The following is a 14,334-nucleotide window of genomic DNA, read 5'->3' as shown; positions in this document are numbered from 1 at the left end:
GGGGCAAAGCCTCCTAGTATATATATATATATATATCTTTCTTATACAGTTATAAGCTCACGTACTACAGTCAAGTATTGGCAAGAACATTCGGTTCTGAGACGTGATCGACTGTTAGTTACATAGTGGACTAAAATTCACAATTCGCATATATATATATTTCCTAATAATTTTAATTATACTTCCATTGGAATAATAAGTTCCGTTTCATTTTTAGAAATATGAAAAAGAATAGTAATAAAATACCTTCCAATAAATTATAATTTTCAGCACCTTGTGGAATCAATGTCACGGCGGGTGCTAGCAGTTTTGAGGGCTAAAGGTGGTCCTACATGTTATTAGCAAGGTGGTCATAATGTAGTGGCTCTTCGGTGTATGTTTTAATAATAATATGTGTACAACATCAAATGATGCAACAAATAATTTCTCTTTGAATCCATAAAATCCTGATGTTTAGGTGGCAATAATCGCAGCCGAGAATGCAGAGCCCAGAGGAAGGCCCGTAAAGATGTGCCACGAGCAAAAGGACTGTGATCCTGACCAATGCTGTGTAGAAAAAATGGGGGGTTACGGATTTTGCCGCACATTTAAAAGAGAAGGTGATGTATACTTTATTTTCAACATTTTAAATAATGATTTAATCTTTTTAAGGCTGCTGAGAAACAATAATTTTAGATAAATCAAACAGTTACTTGAAAAGCATAATATTGTTTTTTACAGAAAAAAAATGCAGTAGCGTAATGCAACAATAGCGTAATAGTGATTATGATTACAAGTAAAGAATTATTAGCCTAGTTCTATATTAGGTCTCTTTTTCTCGCGAGGAAAGATTTAAAAATTGCTTTTTTTAATTGATGAAAAATCACTGAAATACTAAGGGTTTTAACTTATAGTACTTCATTTTCTGGATGATTAATAAGCATGAATAAGTAAGTGTTATAAAGTCGTCTAATTTATTTTACCGAAGAGTTTCTTTATAAAATGACAAGTCATACATTAGTTAGAAAATGTATCTCTATAAAGTTTTCATTAAATTTTTCAAAATTAATTACTCAAAATTGTCGCAACATTAATGTTAAAAAAGACATAAGAAAACTATTATTGTGATGTTAAAAATAACAGTAAAACATATTTATTTACTTAATTCTCTTCAAAAAATTCTATTTTTAATATCAATAACCAATCAGTGATACGTCTCTATTTTTAGTTTCAATGAAACACCATACATTTCCTGATAAATTTTTATTTTAAACTTTTTCAACTGAATATTCATCATCCTTTATATTCCAAGCTTTCCAATCAATTTTCTGTTTACCAACTGTTTCAACAATTCATCGGCTAAACCTAAACCACATGTGAAGCGCCATTTTGCATCTTTGTTGCAAACAAATTTTTAAGGTAAATGGAAACATCCAAAAATTCGTTGTGTAAAAATGCCATTTTTAAGTTTGATGTGAAATTTTATTTAATATTTTTGATTAATATACATTTTGCTGTCGTCATCAAAATGAAACAGAAAAAGCAAACTTTTGGTTATTTTTTTAATCAATTTCAACTTAATAAAAACTAGACTTTGTGTTTTCACAAGCATTCCGTATTTGATCACTGTGTTAAAAAATATTATACCGAATTTTATTATTTTTGACAGTACTTTTGTCTGAACTATTAGGACCATAATTTCTAAATTGCAGCTAACCCATTCCCTAGTTCGAGGATCAATGATCAAAACACGTCTCAATACATATGTTTATGTGTTTATTCAGATAAATGTATGTTTATTCAGGTGTTATTGAGTTTGATTTCGAACTTCTATATATTTAGAACTATATTTTGAACTATTGTATGCTCTATTTAATCATTATATTTAAGGTTAGGCACTTGAAAGATAAAGATTGATTCTCACTCTGAAAAAAAAGATATAATCGAAACTACTAGAATATGGTAAAAATTGTCGTACTTCTAGTTCTGTGGAAACGCCAGAAATCTTCGTAATTTTTATTGAAGCGCTTTATTAGTGATTTTTAGTAAAATTAATAAAATATTGTTTTAGGGTATATGCATGCTGAAATTTCTAAAATGTGGTAACATTTGGTAATTTTACCATAGTACCTTAAAACATGGCACAAAAACCGTTTATTTTGGTAAATTATTGTATGTTTTCTGTATGTGTGTGTGGTAATAAGAACTATAATTTTGAAAACCAGAATTTCCGGTAAACCATTACAGTATGAACGGAAACCATTATCATATGAATGAATTACATATAGTATATTTTGGTTTTATTATCCATAATATGTTTTTTCACCAAAAACGTCTTTGCCCATACAGTGCAGTAGTTTTACCAGATTTGTTTTTCTCCGTGTCGTGCTTGAGTTTCTGATCATTGGATAAAACATTATTCAGGTATATTTTTTTGAGTGCACGTTACATAAACGGGATATATAAAATGTATATTAAATGGTAACGGATCAATAACGTACTTAAAATAATAAAAATATTGATTTTGTTAACATTTCAAACGTTATTTTCTAGTTTTTTGTTCGAGTTGGCATAAACTCTTTTCACTGTGCATCACAATCAAAGAATTTCCCTCTATTTTGTTATATTTGAGTATAGATATAGATATATATATATGTAAAGAAATTGAGAATTAACATCGACTGCCAGCTTCGTTTTTCAAATGCATGTATTTCAATAGATATTAAATGTTTAGATTTTTCAATCCTTTGTTTCATATTTTTCCGAATTTTACCTAAAAACAGGAGAAGATTGCAATAAGGGTGATCTTAATCTCAAAGGAAGATATATTCGACGATGTCCATGTGCTAAAGGTTTGAGATGTGTTCCCCATGTAATAGAACAAACTAATGTAAGTTTTTTCCTTTATATATACAGTTGCCATTTGCAAAAAAAATTGAATTAAAGAATTATACAATATATATCTATAATTTACCTTTCATTATTTAGATGTTTTAACAAAGAATAAAAAACAATTATTTAATTGTTATTTTAGAATACAAAACTGACGAATATTCATAAAAACGATAGTATTGAAAGTGTTAACTGTAGGAAGAACTTGTTTATTGTCTACTTTCGCCTAATACGATTAAGCATCTACACTTTTATCTGCCCGAACTAGACTGACCTAATGAAGCTATTTAGATCCTTGTAGCTGGGTACATACTATAACCAAGGGAGCTACTAATCTGTCATTCTCATGGTCTGTTTAACGGGAATTCAATGGCATCGCCCTATTTCGACCATTCCTTCAACACATGAAGAGTTTTCAGTGTCTTGTACTGTCTAATTGCTGACCCTGGACTATTAGTCCAGGTTCTCCTATTAGAGAGTCAAAACTCTTCTTCAGGTATAAATGGCAGCACCACTTACCTGCTCAATACCAAAAAAGACTAGTATTTCCCAATGCTCACGATAGATGACATCACCTAATAAATTAATTAAGTCACATTCCACGATTCATTTGAAAAAACACAACCTAATTCTAATGTTTAGGGGGAGTTCATTTGTACGGTTTTGAATTACGGTTTTCCACGATTCATTTGAAAAAACACAACCTAATTCTAAAGTTTAGGGGGAGTTCTTTTTCGCGGTTTTGAAACCACGCTAATTATAAATGGCAGCAAAACTGCATATCTTTAAATTCACGTTTTTTTAAACCAAAACAGTTGAAAACGGTTACAAACCGTAAAGGTACAAATTGCTCCTAATAGTTAACTTTACTGTTAATAAAATGGACAGACTGCCGTCTGTAATTTTAATGTAATTTTAGAATGAAAATGTTAACAATTTTCTTAAGGGTATTGTGTCAATTCTTTGAAAGAAGTAAGAATATACGAATCCAAGAGCCGGGTGTATTTATATTGACAATAACGTCTTTGTGAAAAGCAGTAATACTTTATTTAAGAAGTAATTTTAGTTTATTTAAAAAGATTTATTATTTATCTGTCAATATTTAAAGAAAAAAAATATACAGATATAATGAAAATCGGTAAAGTAAACAAGAAAATTACTTCAAAAATGTTTCCTTAAAAATTTTTCTTTAAAAGAATACTAAAAATTCTTAACAGGTTCAGATGCAATACAAGATGGGAAAAAAATATTTGAGATCCAAAATAAGAGTTAGAATCTCTCTAAAATATTTGCGGAATGCAGATTACTTAAATTATATTATTTAACCTATATTATCTAACCAGTTAGAATGACAATACATCATCAATAGAGTGCTTGTATTCTTAATAATCGATGTGTTATATTTTGTTGACCTGTGCCTGCTGCCTTCTCATTATTGGAAAGAATTAGCAATTAGGGGACGGTGTTTTCTAGTAATTTAAAACGAGAACAACGTAGCTGAAAAGACAAGAAATCTCCTGGTCAGTTTTTTGTTTCTAATGCTCTTTGCAAATAAAATAGGCGTCTCTAGTCAGCGAGATTTTCACATTGAAATTCTTGCTTTTTCCCCACGGCAATACGTTTCAGTAAGAAACATGATTATACTGGCATGGGAAAAAAAGCAAGTTTTGCCGGTGTCATGGTAATGGGGAAAGAAAAAGCGTGGAGTTTGGAGAAATTGGGTAACTTTGAAGAGTATATTCTATGTACAAAGAGTATACTCAGTGCTAACTGATTTTTTTTTAATAAATTTGAGAAAAGTGTGTAATGCATGTTATTAGTTTTAAAGATAATCTTAATGTTTGCAGGAAGGTGAAGTAAGAAAATATTACAAATGTGTAGCAGATGACAACACCTTCTACAGAACCTGAAGTTACATCTGAAGTTGTATAAGGAGGAAGACCAAGCATTAATTGTTGCACCAGAAGTCGTTAATAGCTACATAAAAATACGAAGAGATTTAATTTAAAATATTTGTAACTGTTATTTCTAAAATAAAGCATTACAAAAAGAAATGCTCTGTTGTTCCATTATTCCAATTATTAAAAATGAAAGAAAAAAATAGTTTAAATGAGTTTAAGCAAAGTGTTGTTTCCCCGAAAACGCATTTTTTTTAAGTAGTAGATAAAATTGGATTTATTATACCGGCACAAGTTCATGCGTGTAACTGAACATGCGTGTAACACAAGTAATAATCCGCCACTTTTCTTTAAACTTACTATTATTATGATTAGTCCCAAATTCAAAATTTATCTATCATCACATTTAAAATTTACTTGTCCCCAAATTTTGCAAATTTTTCTTAAACTTCATATTTTATTTGAAAATATTCAATAATTTATAAAATTTAGAATTCTAATATAATTTATAAAATTCATAAAAATTAGAATTCTAAATCTCGCATTTAAGTTTAAAATATTTTCTAGATAAGGAAAGTATGAATTAAAATACTTCATAATTCATTAATATATTGTGATTAACTTATTAAGTGACCTAATGTCTCTTTGGAGCATGTATAAATTTTTAAATAGTAAATCAATTTTATTCTAAAAAAACTATGTTCAACTGTAATTTGGTATTCAAAATATTAATAGTAATATTTGCTTAGTATTACAAACATCACAAAAAGAAACTTCAAAATATTTTATATCTTTTTAATTTTAAAAAGTGAGATAACTTTAATAAATGATATAGTTTTGATGATGTAACTTGTAAAAAACTGGCAAAAGGGCTAAATATTAAATGTTTTTTGATTAAGTAATTTAGATACCGAGCAACTTTTAATCTTTGATAATCCGGTCTTGTTAAGGCAAATCATCTTATTATTCTTAACAACGTACTAATATGAAAACTGAACGAATTGCCATATTATGCCTTGATTAAGTAAGTGACCTTACTGTTTGAACTCAAAAATATTTGAAAATTTGTGACTTTAAACATGTGCATAGACAATTAAATAAATATAATGCCATTAAAACAACAATATTTTGTTTCCAGTCAAAATTGTCTTAACTTTTAGTCTCTGACAATTGAGGAGTTAAAAAATAAATATTTAATTACACTGCGAAAAGTGATAACGAAATTAAAATGCATTACTTATCCAAATTATAAAGTATATATTTTGAAGACTAAAAAGGTTGATCATAAATAAGTAAATCATTGATAATAGGACATAAAAATTCTTAAAATTATTATGTAAAAACATTAAAAATACACGCTGGTAAAAGGAAAAAGAAGAAAGAATTATCGAGAAAAATATCAAACAGCAGCGGTCGGCATAGCAACGCATGCAATGGCGACGCATGCACACTGTTTACTATTACTCTTGAACATAGTTGAAAAGTGTGATGACGTCCAAATAAGGTGCGCATGCCATCAAACCCAAAACAGCACCCATTTTGCCAATGGGTAGTAAAATTTAAATAAATTTTTTTGTTTACATTTAATTTTTAAAATGTAACCAAAATATTAAGTGTCTGAATATTTTAATGTATTGAAATTATGCGTAATTTTAACTTTAATTCATTTCTGACACCTGCACCGGTTTTTAAAATTTCATTTATTAAGCAAAAATTTTCTGATTATTAATCTTGTTTCGTCTGTTATTTCAAGATAAACATCTTTGTTCCATAATTGCTTTAAATTTTTTTTGTCGAAGTTATTGATTTTAAAGGAAGTTTTTAAAATAACCTTTATCAATTGCATTATTTGTGGTAGAAAGGGGGCACTTTTGAACAAACTTTTGGGACATCCGCAATTTTCATTTTTAAATTTTGCATAGTTTCATTAAATTGAGTGTGAAAAATTATGTTAAACTGCTATTTTGTGTTCAGAATATTAATAGTAATATATGCTTAGTATAGCAGCAATCGCATAGAAAAAAAAGCTTTCAAAATACTCTGATAAATCCTCGTTGTCATAAAAAATAAGACATACACTTTTTTCAACTCACAAAACTAAAATTGAAAGTTTCATGAATGAATTTAGAATTTATTAAACTTTTAAGACATGCCTAGTGGGTACAAGTCCAATGTTTTTGTCCATATTTTCTTCATTAACTTTGTATTTGTGAATATACAGAGGTGACCTATCACGTACAGTTGTTTACTTATATTAAGAACAATTCTTATAATTTAGAAAAAAGTGAATAATATCTAACAAAACGCAAATTTCAGGCAAATATTCATCCCACAATATAGGCAAATCAATCTTAGTTGTAAGCTTGAAACTTTATATTCATAAACTTAGATTGAAGGTTTATAAATAATGTAGCCCTAGCTAAATCTGTAACACTCAAGAGAATAGCTGAACTTGCTTTAGATTAATAATTCTGTACTGATTCCTATATCGAAATAATAATAAATGTTTAAGACTAAAATTTAATAGTTTCAGNTTATGGAATAATAGTTTTGTTAATTTTTTTGTAATTATTTATATTCATAGTATATATTTCAATTTTAGGAATAATTTTGTATCAAAAATGTGTTTTTGTCCTCTCATCTTGGAAAATATAGGTTTTTGCCACTTTTTGCCACTTTGGTTGGCAAAAACCTGTTTTTGCCAGGACGGTTTTTACCGGTATTTACCATGGCTTTTTCCACCTGCGGCAAAATCTTGCCAACCCTGGTACAGTTGTTTACTTCTATTAAGAACAATTCTTATAATTTAGAAAAAAGTGTATAATAATTAACAAAACGCAAATTTCAGGTAAATATTCATCCTACAGTATAGGCAAATCAATCTTAGTTGTAAGCTTGTAACTTTATATTCATAAATTTAGATTGAAGATTTATAAATAATGTAGCCCTAGCTAAGTCTGTAACACTCAAGAGAATAGCTGAACTTGCTTTAGATGAGCAATTCTGTGCTGATTCCTATATCGAAATAATATTTAATGTTTAAGACTAAAATTTAATAGGTTCAAAAGTTTCTTTCCTTTTCTTTTTTGATATATATTTTCAAATTTTGTCACAAGGTTTCTATTATACATATCTAGTTTTCAATACAGCAATTGCCGACCGGCCTGTGTAGGGGGCAGGGAACTGTCCTTGCATCAGAAAGGTCCTGGGTTCGAATCCCGGGCAATGCATGGATGTTTCTTTCTCTCTCTGTGTGTTCGATGTCCTGTGTGAATGTGATCGTCCTATAAACGGGATTGTGGTTGTGTGAATGGTGTGGCAGAAGTCGAATTCTTGGCCATAAATGGTGCCACTGAAAAGCAAGAACAATCGCACCCCCTCTGCCTAAACAGGCATACAACAAAAAATAAAAAAAATACAGCAATTGAATATTACAAATTAAGCAAATTGAGTTATAGATTTGTACATAAAATTGGATTTGTTTTTCAACTATTTACAAATTGCTTTAATTAACAAAGATTTAAGATATCATTTAATACTTTATACGCTTTATATAACTAAACGTTTTTTGTTAGATTTTGTGACTAAACTGCGAGAATTGCTGGATTTGTTTTACCACAATTCTTAGGCATTCATTGTTTTCTTTAATATTTTCTGTTTGGAATGAAAATACTTTTCTTGGTTTTGAACCAAATAAGAAGAAAAAAAGATAAAGATAAAAAAAAGATTTATATATTCTTTTTTTTCCAACGGATTGGCAGCCCTGGGTGGTTTTTGGTTTTCTCAAACAGTTTCCGCCGGGATAATTTTTCGTTGACAACAGTCCTTCAGTTTTTCGATCTTTAAAAGGGACAGGTCATTATAAAGCTGTCCAACGCATCCAAGCCAAGATCTGCTTCTAGGGAAAGTACCCGCAGGTTTCGCTAAAAATATTTGTAATACTGTCGTTCTTCATACTTGTTATATGACAAACCCATTTTATTCTTGAAATTTTTATAAATTTTATTATATCCGATTCCTTGAAAAAATGAGAGAGTTTTAAGTTTGATATCTTTGTTAGATTCCGCCAACTTGTTACCCACCAATATGTTTCGCTCCAAAATCTTTTTTTTTTCTCCATTTGCCATGCTTTGAATAAATAAGTCACAGGATTTATTATTAAAGAGGTATAGAGCACTCAGTTTGGTATTTCTTTTAATTAGGCTTGATATGTGGTTTCTTAGCAAATCAAAGAAACATTGAGTGATTGCTATCAAGATTTCTGCAGCGTTATCATTAATGGTATTAAAATAGATGCCAGTTAGTTATCCCTTTTAAACCTATTTTCGTACTATTCTACACAACGAATTTACAATTCGACGTTATTACTCTTCGTCCAAGTATGCACATGCATTTTGTCGATTAAGAGTATTAAAATGGATGCCAGTTAGTCATCCCTTTTAAACCTATTTTTGTACGATTCTACACTACGAATTTAAAATTCGACATTATTACTCTTCGTCCAAGTATGCACATGCATTTTGTCGATTAATGGTATTAAAATGGATACCAGTTAGTCATCCCTTTTAAACCCATTTTCGTACTATTTTACACAACGAATTTACAATTCGACATTATTACTCTTCGTCCAAGTATGCACATGCATTTTGTCGATTAATGGTATTAAAATGGATACCAGTTAGTCATCCCTTTTAAACCTATTTTCGTACTATTTTACACAACGAATTTACAATTCGACATTATTACTCTTCGTCCAAGTATGCACATGCATTTTGTCGATTAATGGTATTAAAATGGATACCAGTTAGTCATCCCTTTTAAACCTATTTTCGTACTATTTTACACAACGAATTTACAATTCGACATTATTACTCTTCGTCCAAGTATGCACATGCATTTTGTCGATTAATGGTATTAAAATGGATACCAGTTAGTCATCCCTTTTAAACCTATTTTCGTACTATTTTACACAACGAATTTACAATTCGACATTATTACTCTTCGTCCAAGTATGCACATGCATTTTGTCGATTAATGGTATTAAAATGGATACCAGTTAGTCATCCCTTTTAAACCTATTTTCGTACTATTTTACACAACGAATTTACAATTCGACATTATTACTCTTCGTCCAAGTATGCACATGCATTTTGTCGATTAATGGTATTAAAATGGATACCAGTTAGTCATCCCTTTTAAACCTATTTTCGTACTATTTTACACAACGAATTTACAATTCGACATTATTACTCTTCGTCCAAGTATGCACATGCATTTTGTCGATTAATGGTATTAAAATGGATACCAGTTAGTCATCCCTTTTAAACCTATTTTCGTACTATTTTACACAACGAATTTACAATTCGACATTATTACTCTTCGTCCAAGTATGCACATGCATTTTGTCGATTAATGGTATTAAAATGGATACCAGTTAGTCATCCCTTTTAAACCTATTTTCGTACTATTTTACACAACGAATTTACAATTCGACATTATTACTCTTCGTCCAAGTATGCACATGCATTTTGTCGATTAATGGTATTAAAATGGATACCAGTTAGTCATCCCTTTTAAACCTATTTTCGTACTATTTTACACAACGAATTTACAATTCGACATTATTACTCTTCGTCCAAGTATGCACATGCATTTTGTCGATTAATGGTATTAAAATGGATACCAGTTAGTCATCCCTTTTAAACCTATTTTCGTACTATTTTACACAACGAATTTACAATTCGACATTATTACTCTTCGTCCAAGTATGCACATGCATTTTGTCGATTAATGGTATTAAAATGGATACCAGTTAGTCATCCCTTTTAAACCTATTTTCGTACTATTTTACACAACGAATTTACAATTCGACATTATTACTCTTCGTCCAAGTATGCACATGCATTTTGTCGATTAATGGTATTAAAATGGATACCAGTTAGTCATCCCTTTTAAACCTATTTTCGTACTATTTTACACAACGAATTTACAATTCGNACTTCAAAAATTAAAAAAAAAAAACTCTATACAAGTTTTAATTTAAATATTTAATATGATGAAGGAAATTTCGATTTCATTTTTAAAAGTTCCTTACATTGAGGTTCCAAGTGAGATGTATTTATTTTAAGGAAAGAGGCTGAATGTTTGTCTGTTAGTCTACTTCTGAAATAATTTTTTCTTGGGTTCATAGTTGAAAACACTTGTTCACATATATAAGATGAAGCAAACATAGCACTGATTTTCTGGGCGTGCAATATTAAATTTGGGAAACTAGGTTTTGGTAATGATTTGTTAAACTCTAACTTTGGCATATTTAGAAACAACTACTTCAGATGGCGCCAAACTACGGCTATTCTATAAAGAACATTTGCTTTCAACATTTTACCAATTGAAGCTGCCTATTTCCATCAATTTATGTTTTGTAGAACAAAAATAGAGAAAGTAAAAACATCATCAATACTTTGTTAAAAAAGTAAGAACAAAAATAGGTTTGAACAAAGTAGACAAGAAAATGGATGTATCTTGTTTATATTCGTCACGGATCGGCAAGTTAAAATTATATCCGATGGGCCGGATAAAACCTTCAGGCGGGCCTTAGTTTGCCCATCCCTTCTCTAAGGTATCATGATAAAATTATAAAACTTTGCCACACTAACCAAATTTTATCGCACATTATTTAATAATATTTTATTGTTAATTAAGGCAAAATTATTACCAAAGTGCTGTTGCAAAAATAACCAGAATTTTGGGGATTCCTTAAGAAAATGGTAAATTTTATCATATTCTGGTAGTTTTTGGCCATACTCTTTATAGCGCAATTGTATTATGTCGATCTCATTTCGTACTTAAATTAATTTTAATCGGTTCACTAATTCGCGAATTATAAAAAAGAATATGAAAATTTTTACGTTTTAAATATGGCATAAATAAAATTCTTCACAACAGAAAATTCTGAAAAAATACGGTCGAAATAATTATAATATCTTTGAAGTATTTTATTATTGCTCTTAATAATAATTTTCAAGAAGTTTTGAGATTATTTGTGGGTGCGTGGTTCCTCCCAAGATCTGGATATTAAGTAGATATCGAATGAATATTACGCACAAGTACTTGCGACAAAGATAATATTAAATATAGCTTTCTGAAACAAAAGAAACCTAACAATTATGCATTGTCTCTCAAATATATCTTTTTGATAAAACCACTTAATGACGCCACTTTATATGACCGATAAGTAATATAAAATTCTACTTTATCTATTACTTAAATCAGACACGGGTGGTTTTTTGAACAATTTTTGTCATTATTTTCAATTCAAGAAATAAAAGATGAAGATCGCATTGGTTGCCGCAGTTTGCTTAGTTTTGGTATGTAGTTTTGTTATCAAAATATGCATTGAATTTTTTCAACCATTTATTAATGTTGATACAGGAGATTAAATAGATTTCACTATTCTTTTTTTTTTTTTTAATTTTTTTTTGTGCTTTTTTTATTTTTTTTTTGTTAGATACTGATTATGCAAAAAGGGATTATGATAGAAATTCGTACACAAAATATTCAAAGCAATGGAAATTCAAATTAAATCAAAATTAATGTATTATTTAAAAAAAAAAAAAAAAAANAAAAAAAAAGAATTCTAAACTTGGAATAGAAAAAAAAAAGAATTTTCTTTTTACCAAAATTAAATTTCTATCAGGACAGTTTGGTTAAAAACAAAATAGTTCAGAAAATAAAAAGGAGTCAATTTTATTTTATTTTATAATCGTCAAAGATGAACAGCCGGCCCAAATTCGAGTTAACAACTACCGATTTTTAACTCCGTAGCCAACCAAGAAGACAAGGGAACTCGTGGATCAAGTATTAGGCGTAGCGGCAAACTTATGAGAAATTCACCTTAGAGGAGGACTTTTTTGATGCAATTAATCTACATTTGCATTACATGGTGAGAAAAACCTCCCACTGTTAGCCTAATGGCAAGGGGTTGACGAATCTAACCCAAGATTCGTCAACCACTGACGATATTTAACGTCAGGGCTAGGTTCGGTGGCGTGGAATTCGTATCAACTAGCCATCCCTGGGATTCGAGCCTAGTTCACCTCAATGAGAAAGAAGTGCTCTATCCTCTAAGGCACCGTGGTTCCATGGACAAAAATCACAATATAATTAAAAGTACTTAAATTATGTTGCTAAAAATTGTTTTTTGGCTTGAAAATTAAATTGTTATAGTACAATCTTTAGCTCATGCATTTTTCTTTAACAATAATATTTTTTTAAATTAAGGTTTCCTTGTTGTAGTTGTAGTCAATTTACGTCACACTAGAGCTGCACGATGGGCTATTGGCGACGGTCTATGATCCGAAGACATGCCATCACAATTTTGATCCTCTGCAGAGGGCATGGCACCCCTGCTTCGGTAGCTCGACGACATGCACGCGAAGTCGAGCACTTCACGGTAGAACAGTTTAACGAAGATCAACACCCTCGGTCCTTACGCAGACTGATCTAAGTGGTCACCCACCCTCACAGTGACCGTAGCCAGTTATGCTTGACTTCGGTGATCTGCTGGAAACCGTTTTAACGATCAGTCCACTGCGGAACTTTTTTCTGTTACGAATCGGCAGCTAAAATTTTTATTTTTTAGAATTCTCTTTCGGAAACAAAAAATCTTAAACAGTTGACTAAGTTTTCCTTTAAACCCTGAATTGCCATTGATGGTGTCACCAAAAAAACAAGAAGCGCATCCTCTGCCTTGAATCTCATGATTTCAAGCAGGCTTGGTGATATTGGCTTGGCATATGTAACAACAACAGATTTTTGTTTCAATTACAAGAATTATGTTTTCTTTTACCAGAAATGTCATTACCGTCCAGAACGGTAATTTAACCAGACTGTTTTCTTCCGAGCATAATTAATATGATTTTAATGCATAAATTGTCTTGTGCAGGTGGCAGTTGTCGCTGCTGAGAATGCAAAACAACGGCCCACCAGGAGACCTATAAAGAGATGCAATGACGGAGATGATTGTGCTGATGACGAATGCTGTGTGGGAGTTTTGTTCTTAAAAGGCACCTGTCGCCAACGACTTGGAGAAGGTGATATATACCTATTTTTNAACCAATTATATTCTGTTTTTATAAGTATAATAAAGATTTTTTGCTCTTTTTAAGGGCATTAGTTGAGATTTTTTAGGTCATCAAAATCCGGGCTCCATTACCATCCTGTACGGTAATGTATCCAGAATGATTTTTTGGAACATAACTAATAAAATTTTAATGCATAAATTGTGTTGTGCAGGTGGCAGTTGTCGCTGCTGAGAACGCAAAACAACGACCCACCAGGAGACCTATAAAGAGATGCAATGACGGAGATGATTGTGCTGATGACGAATGCTGTGTGGGAGTTTTGTTCTTAAGAGGCACCTGCCGCCAACGACTTGGGGAAGGTGATATATACCTATTTTTAAATTTTAAATTATGATTTAATCATTTTAAGATTGTTGTGAAGCATTACTTTAGAAGCGAATGAATTCTTGAAAGACGATATGAATACACTGTTAGAAATTTCT

General features: G+C 30.4%; 2 protein-coding genes across 2 annotated transcripts; both read left to right on the top strand.

Annotated features, from left to right (window-relative positions):
• Positions 1-457: 457 nt before the first annotated feature.
• Positions 458-4,925, top strand: LOC107446950 (U33-theraphotoxin-Cg1c; the record flags this gene model as incomplete). Its single annotated transcript, XM_043047793.2, is given in 3 exon segments — positions 458-599; positions 2,763-2,869; positions 4,719-4,925. Coding segments are annotated over 3 exon segments (312 nt in total), but the record flags the coding sequence as incomplete, so codon positions are not given.
• A 7,056-nt stretch (positions 4,926-11,981) lies between these two features.
• Positions 11,982-13,861, top strand: LOC139424809 (uncharacterized; the record flags this gene model as incomplete). The annotated part of the gene is given in 2 exon segments (XM_071176918.1): positions 11,982-12,136; positions 13,714-13,861. Coding segments are annotated over 2 exon segments (187 nt in total), but the record flags the coding sequence as incomplete, so codon positions are not given.
• Between the last annotated feature and the right edge of the window lie 473 nt (positions 13,862-14,334).

Source organism: Parasteatoda tepidariorum, unplaced genomic scaffold (assembly GCF_043381705.1).
Source record: "Parasteatoda tepidariorum isolate YZ-2023 unplaced genomic scaffold, CAS_Ptep_4.0 HiC_scaffold_439, whole genome shotgun sequence".
Classification (NCBI taxonomy): domain Eukaryota; kingdom Metazoa; phylum Arthropoda; class Arachnida; order Araneae; family Theridiidae; genus Parasteatoda; species Parasteatoda tepidariorum.
The sequence above is the reverse complement of the archived record's forward strand: the minus strand, read 5'-3'. Positions and strand labels throughout refer to the sequence as shown.